General features: G+C 36.1%; 1 protein-coding gene across 3 annotated transcripts; it reads right to left on the reverse strand.

Moving 5' to 3' along the window:
• Positions 1 to 340: 340 nt before the first annotated feature.
• LOC116266244 (probable LRR receptor-like serine/threonine-protein kinase At1g63430) lies at positions 341 to 7,798 on the reverse strand. 3 transcript variants are annotated; one of them, XM_031647380.2, is made up of 14 exons: positions 7,710 to 7,798; positions 7,237 to 7,613; positions 6,761 to 6,899; positions 6,559 to 6,630; positions 6,254 to 6,397; positions 6,012 to 6,164; positions 5,425 to 5,541; positions 5,288 to 5,355; positions 2,805 to 3,035; positions 2,486 to 2,691; positions 1,685 to 1,817; positions 1,425 to 1,582; positions 944 to 1,150; positions 341 to 820 (listed from the first exon to the last, which is right to left on the reverse strand). In XM_031647380.2, the coding sequence occupies exons 2-14, from the start codon at positions 7,337 to 7,339 to the stop codon at positions 575 to 577; spliced, it is 1,977 nt and encodes a 658-aa protein (XP_031503240.1). In that variant the 5' UTR covers positions 7,340 to 7,613; positions 7,710 to 7,798; the 3' UTR covers positions 341 to 574. The 3 variants fall into 3 exon arrangements, with proteins under 3 accessions (XP_031503240.1, XP_031503241.1, XP_049936950.1); XM_031647381.2 differs by having other exon boundaries at positions 6,745 to 6,899; positions 7,237 to 7,746; XM_050080993.1 differs by having other exon boundaries at positions 7,237 to 7,745.
• Between the last annotated feature and the right edge of the window lie 6,378 nt (positions 7,799 to 14,176).

The raw sequence follows: 14,176 nt of genomic DNA on the forward strand, positions 1-14,176 counted from the left end.
CCAAATCACTGATCCTGCAAATCAGCTGATTCTTAGCCAAGTCAACCGAGTTTTGGTACAAACTCGCTTGGATCCGTAACTCATGGCCCAGTGAGAGAGCGACCCTAATCGACTTGGGCGATTCCTGAGTCAACTCGCTGATCTTGCCAACAATTACCAATTCCCATATGGATCAACCAAACTTGTCACTATAAGTGGAGATCGATTCTTATTATTTGGTGTACAAATTTTCACAAGTTTCCTTGAAATATCTTTCCAGAAGTATTTAAGGTCAAAGATCCACCATGAATAACCAACATAACACAATTAAATACATGAAGGTAGTGCATGGACAGACATCTAGACAAATATAAGTTTTTCATCAACTGAACTTCATTAAAATCACTATCAAACAAGCCCTCTTGTTATATTACAGAAATCAACCGGCAAACCAATACATTCCCCTAAATCGTATGCTGTTAAATGAAAACAGAAATCTCATGTTACAATGAGAAGAAATTGAATCAGCTATACAAAAACTTCACTTTTTCTTCAATGCAAATGAAAGGACCGGATGTTCCCCCTGTCTAGTGTTCTAAGATGCTAGAGCCAGCTCTGCCCAGGCCAAAGGAGACTCCTTTATGTTAGCAGTTGGTGATATATCAATTCCATTTTCTAGCGTTGAGCATATTATGGTCATTGATGGGCGATTGGCTGGATCAGGTTGAATGCACAAATTCACCACCTCACATATGACTCGAACATCTTCATATCGGAAGTATGTTAATTGTGGATCAACCAGGTAAGCAATCACCTCAGGCATATCTAAGTAGTCCCTTGCCTACAAAAGGAATTATTACATTTAACTAATGCCCCTTTTGACATGAATAATACTCATAAAGACACCAGAAAGCACATATTTGCAAATTACTACAAAGACTGATTGGCAGAAGGCACTACATACCCAGTCAACCAGGCACCCTTTTTCTTTGCAGTAAGGGAGTCTTCCACTGATAATTTCGAGTAAAAGCACTCCGAATGAGAAGGTGTTTCCTTGAATGTCTGAAGAGAATGTTCCAAACGAGTCTGAGGAGTACCCAGTGTAGCTCACTGACCCAGAATTCTTCTCTGATCTCGAAAGTATTGCTTTCCAACTTTCAAAATCAACCAGCTAAATAACAAAAGAATAGCTTACTAATGGTATCTTTATAGAAATTCCAAACAACGTAAATGCAATCGCACATGCTAATATTCAATCAATTTAACTGGCCAGAATGTATTTTTCTCACCCTTTTAACAAACCCAGTCGTAAAAGAGAAAAATAACAATCTCAGAAAAATACATATTCAACAAAAAAGAGGAACAAATCCAGACACCTTTTAGATTTCCAGATGGCAAAATCACAATAAAAATGATTGAAGGAAAAATTTGGGTACTAAATGTACCTTGGGTGAAAAGTCCTCTGTCAGATAAACAGCACTTGAATTCAGCTCTTTTAAACTAAAAGATGGCTGAAGTTCACAATGCATGTATCTGAGGCCACGAGCTACTCCCACAACAATTTTCATGCGCTTGGTCCATGATAAATGGCATCCCTCACCATCTGAAGTAGATTAAATGTTGAGACTATCAATTGTTTGGATGCTTGAGACTAATAACAATTAAAATTGACAACTCATGGAAAATAAAGTGGAGCAGAACGTACAATGAAGATGTTCATACAATGTCCCATTCGATGCATACTCGAAGATTAGCATCCGTGAGAATGGTTCATTTTCACTGCAGTAACCAAGCAACTTTGCTACATTTTCATGGTTCAGCCTCGCTAAGTCTGCAACCTATGGTTAAAAAAACAGAATAAAAGAATATGCAACTTATCTTATATGCACTGTCAGTTCACCATTTCCAATTCACGAGCGGAACTAGGCTAGTCTCTCCACACAGAACTAGTATATAAGATGGGGACTTCCTAAGAGAATTTACAAACATATTTCATAACAAGCGGTCAACCCCATCTCTGAGAGTTCATAGAAAGGCACTATTTCAACTATGTTCACTAAATCAAGAGACCCACACAAGTTGCCCAAGGCCTAAAACAAAATTAGACAGAACTAGTCGGGTCAACTAAAATAAGATATAGAAACACAACCTCATTTACATTAACATACATAGATAAACACATTTAAGAAAACACACACACACACACACACACAATATATATATATATATATATATATATATATATGGAAAACATTCCGAGAAAGAAAATTTATCTTCTTAAGTAAAGGGAAAGAGCTGACCCAAAAATCTACCAGTCATTTAATGTCGAGAACTAGCTGACCTAATCAGTGAACGTCCATGGTCCAGAACCATCCCCACTACATGACCATGGACTAGTCAGCGAGCAACCAAAAGAGGGTGACCAGTCAACTAGTAAACAAACAAGTCCATGGACTCCAGCGATATTACATAATGCTAAAGAATATTAAAAAGATCATTTCACTACCTCGGTTTGAAAGTAACGGTCTAGATAGTTTGTCCAATAGTCTTCAGCAATGCAAAGAGATATTACAGCAATCTCAGGTCCGCGTTTCATGGTGCCCTTGTATACCACACTGTCTGCAGAAGAACCAATTATATTGCTGAACTCTTCACATGCTAAATCAAGTTCTTGCCGGCCCATCTTCAAAACTCCCTTTACCATTTCAGAATCTGTTTGCAATTAGCATTAGGTAGTAACTTTTCTTGTAAACCTTGTAGCAAGTTACAAAAATATATATCAAACTGGGGACTAAATACAATATTGAGCAACGTCGATAGCTAACCTGGCAATTCCTTCAATTTCAGTCCAGAAGATTTTCTCCAAGAAAGGTTAACTGTTTGTTTGTCTTTACACCTAAAGAATGCTGTACCAACAATATATAGCAGAAGACAACCAGCAACAACTCCTGTTGCAATTTCAACAGCCAGCAGCCATTTTGATGATTTTTTCTTCACCACTTGTCCTTTATTCTCATGGCTACCTCCAGAATGACCTTTCACATACTTTGTAGGACCTACAAAAAGAGCAGAATGTTTCCAAAGAGTGCCATGGTTAGCTGAATCTTTTTATCAGTATACTCAAGGTCAAGAACAACCTCAAAATGTCAGGCCCTGTTTAAGTACAAAATTGCAATTTCATCACAAACCAGTGATAGTACAATGATACTAGTGCCTTCTACATGAGGATTGACTAAACTTCTGATGGCAAAATTACCAAAAAATCAAAAAACAATAATTTAGGGATAGTAAATTCTAGCCTTTCAAAAAGATCAACAATATTGAAGTTCACGTGAACTTGCATTCTCACCAAAAGTATCATACATAAGTACTTTCACCACTTCAGGTACAAAATGTTGCTCATACAATAGCATCTGTACCAATAATATGGAGTTAAAAAATGAAGAAACAACAAAAATTAAGAAAATAGAGTTTCTGATGCTTCTAAAAAAAATTATAAAGTTGGATGCTGCCTTAAAACTTCACCAAGTGAGGACCTATGTCACATGGGTGCGAGGTGCTGGTGCTAGTGCAGGATGGGGCAAAATTCCAAAAAAAAATTGGGTGCAGGTGCGGCGAGAGCATATATATATATATATATATAAGTAATTTTATTTTTTCTATATTTTTAAACTTGTTTTCATCAAGGTTACCTTAATCTCATACAAAGTTCAAAGTTTTACTAAATAAAATAAGGGGGGAGAGAGAGAAGAGTGAAAAAAGAAGAGGGAAAGATAGGAGAAGGAAAAAAATGAAAAAACAAAACAAGAGAAAAGAAGAACGGGTGCAGTCAACAGCACTCAATTCAGTTTGAAAGAATCGGGTGCCGTGTCAGGCCGCACCCGCATCAGTACGGGTGCGCCACCATAGTTGGCGCACCTGTGTGACTTAGGTGAGGACAATGATAAATGATGTCAAGAAAAGGTACAAAAAAAGTCTGCAAGATGCTTCATAACATAAATAAAAGGATCCAGGCTATGTCACATAGGCAGGGTGCGGGTGCCAGTGCGGGTATGGGTATGGACCATTTTTTAAAAACTTGAGCGTGGGGGTACGGTCGTACACACATATGCACATATACATATATATGTCAAAAAATTTCAAATAGAATAACATCTTCTCATATATATATATATATATATATAAATTACAATCATAATAATATATTCACAAATCATAATCCAAAATTTATCATTCTTAATTCTCATTCTCCTCAGTCGCAAATTTACTGCTCAACTGAGGCCGAAGAAAATCACGCGTGTACAGAAGCATAAGCACAAACAAAAGAACAACATAAACTTTTACATAACAAGATAAAGGAGCTAGCAAGCGAAGCAGAAAACGAATCCCAATACTACGAAGCAGGAATGAAGATGAGGGTTTTGAAAATTTTAACGTTAAAATGGTTCAAAAAGTTAAAATGTAAAAATCGTTAACATTAAAATCAGACAAATTTGGACTCGGTCAACTTTGACTGAGTCTGAGAAAGGTCGAAAATGACCTTGGGTGCGTTGACCGCACCCGGTACGGTCAACGCAGTACCCCTGCCGTACCCAGGGCCATATCCATACCCGTACCGGTGCCGTACCAGTATCGTGCGGGTGCTCCATGTGACAGAGGATCCAGGAAACTTATGCAAGAGAGGCCCTAGAAGTATGATCAGTCCAGTGGGGTCAACTTACGTACAACCACTATGTACTAAAGATAAGCATGAGAACAAATGCTCAGAAATGAATGTTAAAAACATGCGGAAAACATAAACAATAGCACCATTCATCCAGCATTAAATAAAATTTAACAAGATGAAAAGATCAGAAAATTTTAAATTCGAAGAGAAAAATAAAGTGAGTTGGTACCTGGGGAGCTATAAATGGTTATTGCTGTGGAGAAAGATAGCAATAGATAAAACAGGGAAACAAACAAATGGGGGAACTTGTTTTCCATTTTTTCATGTGGAGAAGGATAAAATATATTGATTTAGTATACAAAATACAGGCTATTTTGAAGATTAAAAGTTGCATATTTTCTGAAGTTACCTGTAAAAATGATCAGGCAGAATAGGGGGAAAATAACAAGATAGAAAGGCCATATTACGAACTAAATATCTTTCTTAGGCATAAGATACAGACCTATTAAATTAGGCAAAATATGCAACTTGGGCATTTGCTAAAGATCAGTTGTTTTTGCACCATCAAATAAGCAGTTATGATAACAATATAATTATAATACCATGGTCCATAGTAGATCAAAATTCCATGAGTATACACACCGCATTGTTCATTAGAACGTTGACCAATAGAGCCATTATCAACAAAACAGTTCTTCTCGAAGCTTGACCTGCAAATATCAAGTATAAGAAGATTGCTTATAGGTTTAACCGTAAAAGCAGTGAGAGTAGGAAAGAACCTTGGTAGATAGTTAAGGCATGAAGGCACTTTTCCAGTGAAAAAGTTGTCTGAGAAATCTGCAACACTCAACTGATTTGACAGACACAACCCAGTGGTACTACTTGTAGATGAATACCTGGAGCAGGAAAAGTGACTTAGCAGGCCAACGAAAAAGTGCTGTTCTAACAAGAAAAGTGACAAAAGTTCAAATACGCTGTGTAAAACAAGTTCCCAACAGCAACCAATTGCCTATGTGAGCCATACGTGAAATATCAGCTTCATTTGTAATAGTTTTATGCACTGGATGTGTAGTACAACAAGTTGCTAATAGAAAAAATATATATAAACCAATACTACATTTTAAGGACTTTGTCATCCAACCAAAGAAAGTAGGAGAATAGATAAAAATACACCAAGCGGTAACTTGATATTATTATGCTTGAAACACCAAACGGACAAGTTGTGGGCCTGTGGCATGTGGTCACCGAGCTGGTGAGCTCCTTCTAAATAGCCAAATGTCAATTGGAACTGTGGGCAATGCTTTGCGATTGCCACAATGTTCCACTAGGAAGCAAGTACATTTATAAGAACTTTGTGAACACTTACAGGCCTTGCATACTAGATGTAAAGTTGACATGGTTGCCACTTCCAGGTAAAGGTCCTCGGAACCTGTTTCTTTTCAGCCTCAGCTCGACAAGGCTCTTCAGATTGCCAAGTTCAGGGGGTAAGTTTCCGGTCAACTGGTTGCATTGAAGCCATCTGGGTTCGAAAAGCAGATACATGAACATGCTAAAAAATAACACATTAACAGTTCATCATCAACAAATCACAAAGTTTTAAAACCTCACATTTTGGTAATGCTATTCAAGTTCCCAACTTCATTAGGTACGGGCCCTGAGAGTTGATTTCTGCTCAAATCGAGAATGTTGAGGTGAGATAACTTTCCAATTTCTTTGGGTATTGTTCCAATTATATTGTTCGTTGAAAGATTCCTGAGTAAAAACAAGGGTGTTAGCATGCTTCATAAGATTCCGCTATCACCCTTCCTTGTTCATTTAAATACTAAAGCAATGTAGCCTAACAAATAAAGAAGATGAGAGAACAGTTTCTAGCAGGAAAATGCAAAACACATATTAGAGTCGTCGCCACATACAGTATCTGCAGAAAGGCAAGCAGGCCAAGCTCTGGCGCAAGAAATCCTCTCAGCGATGAATTATAAAGGTCACTATTGCAAAAAATAGAGTTTTAGTATGGTGGCAAGTCACCATGGCACAATCCCAATTTTAAAATGGACATAAAATAAGGAATTCAAAAATACAAAGCCAAGAAAGAAATTTACATGAAAAGGTACGTACAGAGATATAACATTTCCGTGATCTGGCCAGCAAACAACACCGGACCAATCACAAGGATCTTCATCAAGAGAATTCCAATTTGCTAATCGTGAAAGAGGGTCGTCAAATATGGATGCCTTGAAAGCCAAGAGTGCATTCACTATAAAGTTCAACATACACAACAATTTCAATCAGAATTACTGCCATAGCCAAGACCAAATTACTTTAAGCAACAGATAGCTCACAAATTTACGCATATCAGTGAATAATCAAGAATAACTCGTTCATGTTCCCATATGAACATAATTTCTCCTTCACCAAGAGAAGATCATACTAAAAATGTAGAGAATGAACTTCGAAAATAAGCACCTAGCATAAATAAATCGATTTGGGGAGCACCGTCATGCGACCACATGACAAAACAATGCTATTCAACGAAAAACATCAACAAGTATGAAGAAAATAAGTGAACCAACCTAGAAAAGAGAGATCCATACCTTCATTCATAACGAAAGAGTGACACAAGGGAAAGATAATTCCCAAAATGGCTACAGTGAGAAGAAGACCACCTGATCCATCAGCCTTTTCCACTCTACCCATCCGAGCTCTCAAGGAGAAACGGATCTTCTGCCTCTGGCTCAAAGAACCTCCAGCACCCACATCTCAAAACGCCAGTCAGAGGAGAGAGAACCGACCCTGATCCTCCTTCTCCTCTCTGTCTGTCTCTCGCGCGCGCCAGTGGGGACTGCTAGTGGAAAAGGTCACCAGGGAAGGAACCGCAGCACATAATGGCTAGAGATTTGGGAAAAAAGGAAGCACCGAATAGCAAAAGGAAAGACAATGAGACACCAACCAGCGGAAGAGGAGGTTAGGACTGCAAAACAGAGAATCCGCAGCCTTGGTAACCGAAAATATATTAAAAAAGGGTGAAGTAGTCGAATGTTGGTTGAGTTTCAAATTAAATACTCACTCTCTCTCTCACTGTCTCTTTCTACTGTTCCTTCCACCACGGTGCGTGAAGCTGGTAAGAGCATTTAAACTGCATTAAAAGACTTACGGCTGGCAATGTTGGTTGGTGCCTCTGCAAAGGTAATCAGGGATTCCGTAGAACGGGACGGGTCGCTGGCCTGTATCCTTTTCTTCACCGCTACTTCTGGAGTACTCCAGATATCTCATTTGAATTTGCTCCAACCAGGAGAAGAATTATCATTCTAATGTGACAAAATTTCATCAGTGGCATGTTAAACAAATCGTGAAAGCAAGTATACCATGAAAGGATTTGAAGTACAAGAGGCTGAAAACCATAGAAGTGGCTTTTTTTCAACGAAAAATGTACAAATCTTATAGTCCTGAAGTGTCTTTCCCTTGCGAGTTTAATTAGTAAAAGCCACATGTTTCCATTACAGAACACCAAATTCTATTTGCAAAAGAGGTTATGTCGTGCATATTTGGCGGAGGATGACTGATGGCCATGTGAAGGCCATGTTCACATAGCGTTCAAACCGCTGTACTGTAAAGCTTCAATCTGGATGCATTCGTTGCCGCCCATTATTATTATATCTATTATAATTAAACATTAATCAAGAGGTTCATCTGATGGGCATTTGAGAAAGTTTTGGGGTCGTTGGAGTATTTTTCCAACGCATGAAATTTGAATTTATTTTTTTTGTCGTTTTCCCGGACAAATTTCAACGTCGCTAGTTGTTAAATACTTTATTAGTAGTTGTCGTCACACAATTTGTCTACTGATTCCATATTTTTCTTCGTGGAAATGTGATCCCACCATCAACAAACTCACTTATATGAGAGCCCACTACCATCAACACTGTCAACACACACAGTTGTCAGCTAATGGATATTGTCGGATGGTCAAAAATTTAAATACCGTCGTTAAAAAAAATGTTTATTGTTAACACACACACACATATATATTATATCAGTTACTAGATATTGTGGGATGGCCAAAATTTAAAAATCATTGCTAAAAAATTGTTTATTGCTAATTTATCGTTATTGCCTCTATAGCAACTGTTTATTAGCAATGTTTTTAAAATTTTGGTTACTATTAACATCTAACTGTCAACAAATTTCAGTTGCTCAATATACGTAGAAGTCTGCCGATGATCAGCTAATGGATATTGTTAGACGGCCAAAAAATTTAAAAACCATCGGTAAGAAAACCATCAGAAACTGTACCAACTGCCGTTAATGCCTCTATAGCACAGTTTTTAATTTTTTGGTTACTGTGCAACATCCGACAATCAACAAATTTCAATGCTTTTTGCTGATGGATAAGAATTATAAATGCATTGCTATAAACACCGTAAACTATTACTAAAAAACATATACGTTTGTTGCACCATACGGTATTTAATGCTCCTGTCGCTAAAGACTTCTCTCACAAGTTAAAATTTATAGCCATTATATGGTCAGCTGAATATGTAAGCTGGATCCCATTGGCCAGGTGTGATCCTCTGTCATCAAGGCCATCCAATGCGTTTCATGGGGCAATGTGTTGTGAGAGGAAGAATCCAACTTTTATATATATATATATATTGCTGGATGCTAAAATATTTAAAGATTGTCGCTAAAAGCACCACGTCGCAGGACCATTAGCAACAACCTATAATGTTCTTTACGATAATTTATGGTGCTTTTAACAATCAGTTTTAAATATTTAGCTATTTGAATTCATATATATATATATATATATATATATATATATATATATATATATATATATATATATATATATATAAACCCTTAAATGCTAGACCTATAAATAATAATCTTGACCATAGATCTTTCCCAAATGGATGTTTGAGAGAAAAAGAAAACTTGTTAGTTAATGTCAAATGACTAAAATATATTTTCTTTTTCTCATTGATTTTCTCTTAACCATTTATTTTTGAAAGACCAGTGACTAAGTTTATCACCTAAGGGTCTATCTCTCTCTCTATCTAATACAAATGAATGGTTGAGAGAAAAATATAAATAAAATGGTTGAACTTAATACTAGATGACGAAAATGTCTATCGCTTTAATTAAATGGTTGAGTGACTCAAAAAAAGCCATGGTTACCATTGAAATATATATATATATATATATATATATATATATATATATATATATATATATATATATATATATATTCTAACATTGATAAATTAGTGTTAGCATTCACACCACACCAATTGCAGTCATCCAAACGATCGCCATCACTTTTCTTCAATTTTCCTTCTCTTTTCTATATGCCATTCTGGAAAAACGGTCTCTCTCCCTTATGTGAGCCGTTGGCAAGAGCAAGGTTGAGTCTGTTCTCACCAATGGAGAGGGGGTGATGGAAAGAGGCATGGGAGGGTAATGGTGAGAGACATACAACTTAAACAATTTCAAAGAGAGAGAGAGTGAGAGAAGAAAAGAAAAGCAATTGCAATGGACATGAATGATATATATATTATATATATATGTGTGTGTAATAGATGATCAAGTAAAAAGCACATTGATAAAAATATGTGGACTGATATTAAAGGATGGAAATGAGCATCATTTTTTCTTTTTATGTCTTTTCTCAACCATTCATCATCATGAATTTGAGTAAGTTATGTTACTTTGAAATTATATATATATATATCCCTACGATTTTAATTTTGTCAATAGGGTGTTGACTAGGCTGTCTGATCATCAAAGATTAAATGGTCCCTATCTTTGAAACAGTCCCGAAATGACTTCCCCTCTACCCACCCACCTTGATATGCACTGTCCTCTTCCTCTCTTCTCCCCCTTCTCACTTTGTCTTTTGCTCTTGCCTCGTTGATATAGCAGTCAGGGGCGGAGGGAGGGGGGCCGCCTAGGCCATGGCCCCACTCTGGCAAAATGAAAAAAGAAAATTTACATTGAAAAAAAAATTATTTTTTAATCACTCTATGTATTTTTAGATTTAAATTTAGTTTGGCCCTACCCAGATCTAGAAGTTGGACTGCTCTGGCTCCGCCACTGATAGCAGTCATTCGATGCTTAGTCCCATCACCATCAACAAATGTTTGCCACCTCTCTCTCTCTCTCTCTCTCTCTCTCTCTCTCTCTCTCTATATATATATATATATATATATATATATATATATATATATATATATATATATATATATATATATATATATATATATATATATATATATAAAAGCTCAATGCTGTTATGTCTTAAATGTTACTGGTTAAAATTTAAATATTTGTCACTAAAAAATAAGTTTCTAAATTTTTATTAACCATGGTTTATGGTGTAGCGACAGTTGCGATAACTTTAACAATGACTTATGGTTATTTTCATTATGAATTTTTAAATTTTATCTGTCAGGCAATTATCTGTCTATATGTATATATATATATTGAAGGGCCATCAAGTGCGTTGGTGGCTCCTTCTCTCTCTCTACTTTTTTCTGTTTTTCATTTTATTTTGCAACAACCAGTGTTTAGTTTGGTAAATGGAAGAAGTTGTCTAGGTTTTTTCTTTTTTTCTTTACGGACTTCAACTACTGGTCTGCTGTAATAGGTGACTTACCCTCATCTTATACGGCTTCTGCAAAGTAGTCTAGGAAGGACAAAGCTGTTCTGAAGGAGGTAGTCAAAAGATACTAAAGCCGTTTTCTGGTAGATGAATAGAATGCTCTTATATATGTCATTGATTTTGATTTAGAGATGTTCAATTGCACAACCCCTCAATGAACGCAATCCACCACAATCTTATTGTTTTTATCTTGTAGTGAGAAGTTTATATGCTTTTGATTTCTATGTGCACTAAAAAAATAATAATAATTATGCGAAGGAAAACAAAATCCTTCAAAGTTGAACTAATGCCTAGATAAGAAAAACACATTAGGGCTTGTTTGGATACACACCCAAAAAAGAGTTAGAAGCAAAACCCTATTTTCGGAAAAATGAATCTTTCGAAAACACTGTTTTCATAAGGGAGTGAAAACTGAAAACCCTACTCTCCTCTCTAGGTTATTCATCCAGATACCAGTTTTGCCCTGTCCACCCAAACATGGAAAAATGTTTTTCCAAAAACTCATTAAAATAATCTTTGTTATAAAAATAATTTTTCTGAAAAATCATTTTTATAATGTGCCATCCAATCACTACCTTAATGAAGACATTTTTTTGTTTCAAATTTCAACGATCATGTTAGTAGGTAATGTCGAGCATAGACAAAACATAAAAAAAAAGTTGTTTTTCTTTTTATTCAATTTTTGTGTCTCTAAATGACGTAATTCATTTGAACAATTATGTCATTTTGATAAATATTTAAAAATTTCATTTATCTTTAAGAAAATTTTGAAAAATTATATTGTGACTCCTATTACAATTTTGAAACTATAATTTGACCTCTTCATGCAAAACTCTTGACTCTGTCCCTGTTTGTGATGCAGCTTTCCCGCATTAGAAAATGGTCGTCCAGCTTAATCTCCACGACGATGAAACTTTGGCATGCCATGAGTGGTGCAGTTTTAGTAACGCATTGCATGGATGTCAGTAAAAGTATCTCCTTTGACTTCAGCCTTCCCACTAACATAGCAGCGGGCATCAGTAGCGACTTATCCTAGTAAGTTTTCCAAGTACAACACACAGAGGTGGAGCCAAGGGAGGGGCCCGCATGAACCCTGGCCCCACCTCAATTTTTTTTTAAAAAAAAAAAATTATGTGTAAATTTTAAAAAAATTTATTTGTCCAATATAAAAAATTTGAAAAATAATATTTCTAGCCCCCTACAGTCTTTTTGTATAATTGCTGCGGGTCGAATAACAACTTATTATTTATGATGTGCTTAGCCTATATGAGGATATGGTCATATAGTCAATTACCAAGAGCAGATGAATGTTCCAATGTTCGGCCCCAGTTTTGACATGACAACGGTCTGTGTACCTTCCTTGCCTATCGGTCTCTTCGTTGTTTTTTTAGGTGTAGAAAGAAACTCCAATGTCAATTTATCTTGTGATTTGCAGAATGATGTTGGTTTGATTTATTTCATTTTGTTTAGTTAGATTCGTTTGCAAGTGAATTCTAGTGAAAATGAAAATAAACAAAAGACCGTCGAATTGTTGCATGAATTTCTATTAGGTTATGACCTTTTATCAACCTAGATATTTGATAGCCCTATATCTAAGATTCGAGGCTGCATGAAAAAGTATGTATTGAGAAACTAACATGAGTTTTAAATATATGGTACATGTTAAAAACCATAGACTTAAGGTGTTTGATAGCATTGGATTTGAAATCTATATACATGATGTGGATCTGAAGTGCCATCTGTGGTTCAACAAACTAAGGATCTTAATTAAAACCTAAGATCCATACTTAAAGATTTTTATTTTACTTCTTTACATTGAGAAAATATCATCTGATTTTAAATCTTTAATTCTCAAATCCAAGCCATTTGCAACAAACTAAGGATCTTAATTAAAACCTAAGATCCATACTTAAAGATTTTTATTTTACTTCTTTGCATTGAGAAAATATCATCAGATCTGAGGGAGAGGGTCTGATTTTAAATCTTTAATTCTCAAATCCAAGCCAATCAAACGCCGTCTTAGTTGATTGTTCATGTGTTCTTTTGATTATTTCTTTGTTGCTTCAAATTCGAACATCCTTGGGCATTAGGAAAATTTATTTTTCTTTGAAAAATTAGCTGCCAAATAGATCTGAATTGTCAAAAGTCAGATAGGTTCCACCAACATGTACGTGTTCCAGTGCTTCAGCAGTCCCAATCAAACATTTTAAATTGTTTGTAGGAAGAGATGAGGTTTAAACAACTAAATCAGGCATCATTTTTTGGAAGTATTGCTGTGACAGTCGGTGGTTGCCCACAATAGTTTTTTAAAATTTCTTTATTTTTAAATAGACATTATATATATATATATATGCTTAATAATAAAAAAAAGAAACCAACTCCGTTCTCATCAATTGAACGGACATATTGCAAAAGGCTGGGCCAGCTACTGGCACATGATTGAACCATCCTAACAGCATGAGAGCCGTACTCATTCAATTTACTTGTGCGCATTCAATTTTTCTGTTGCTGATCTGAAACACTCGTGTTAAAGGGCAGAGGATGAAAAAGTGAAAAGAAAGGACCCACTTAATGAAGAAGTGTCATTTTCAAATCTGGCGAGGGGTTCTGTGAAAGGCAAGGCTTGGCGTTTGGTGAAGGTCGTGCCGATGTTTCTCACCCACCACGCAACTCATGTGGACGGGTAAGTCTAAGTTCGCTGGCAAGCGTATGCCATCCAAATGCTGCATCTTTACTGCTCATTGAGTGAGTTGTTCAATCTTTCAAATCAAACACCTTTTTCTTATCTTTAATAAACCAATGAAAGAACAAAGCTGTTCTTTCCTTTGCTCACCAGGAGGCCGTCAGCTATACTACGTCACCGCCGGCACTTC

Source organism: Nymphaea colorata, chromosome 12, assembly GCF_008831285.2.
Source record: "Nymphaea colorata isolate Beijing-Zhang1983 chromosome 12, ASM883128v2, whole genome shotgun sequence".
In the NCBI taxonomy this organism is placed as follows: domain Eukaryota; kingdom Viridiplantae; phylum Streptophyta; class Magnoliopsida; order Nymphaeales; family Nymphaeaceae; genus Nymphaea; species Nymphaea colorata.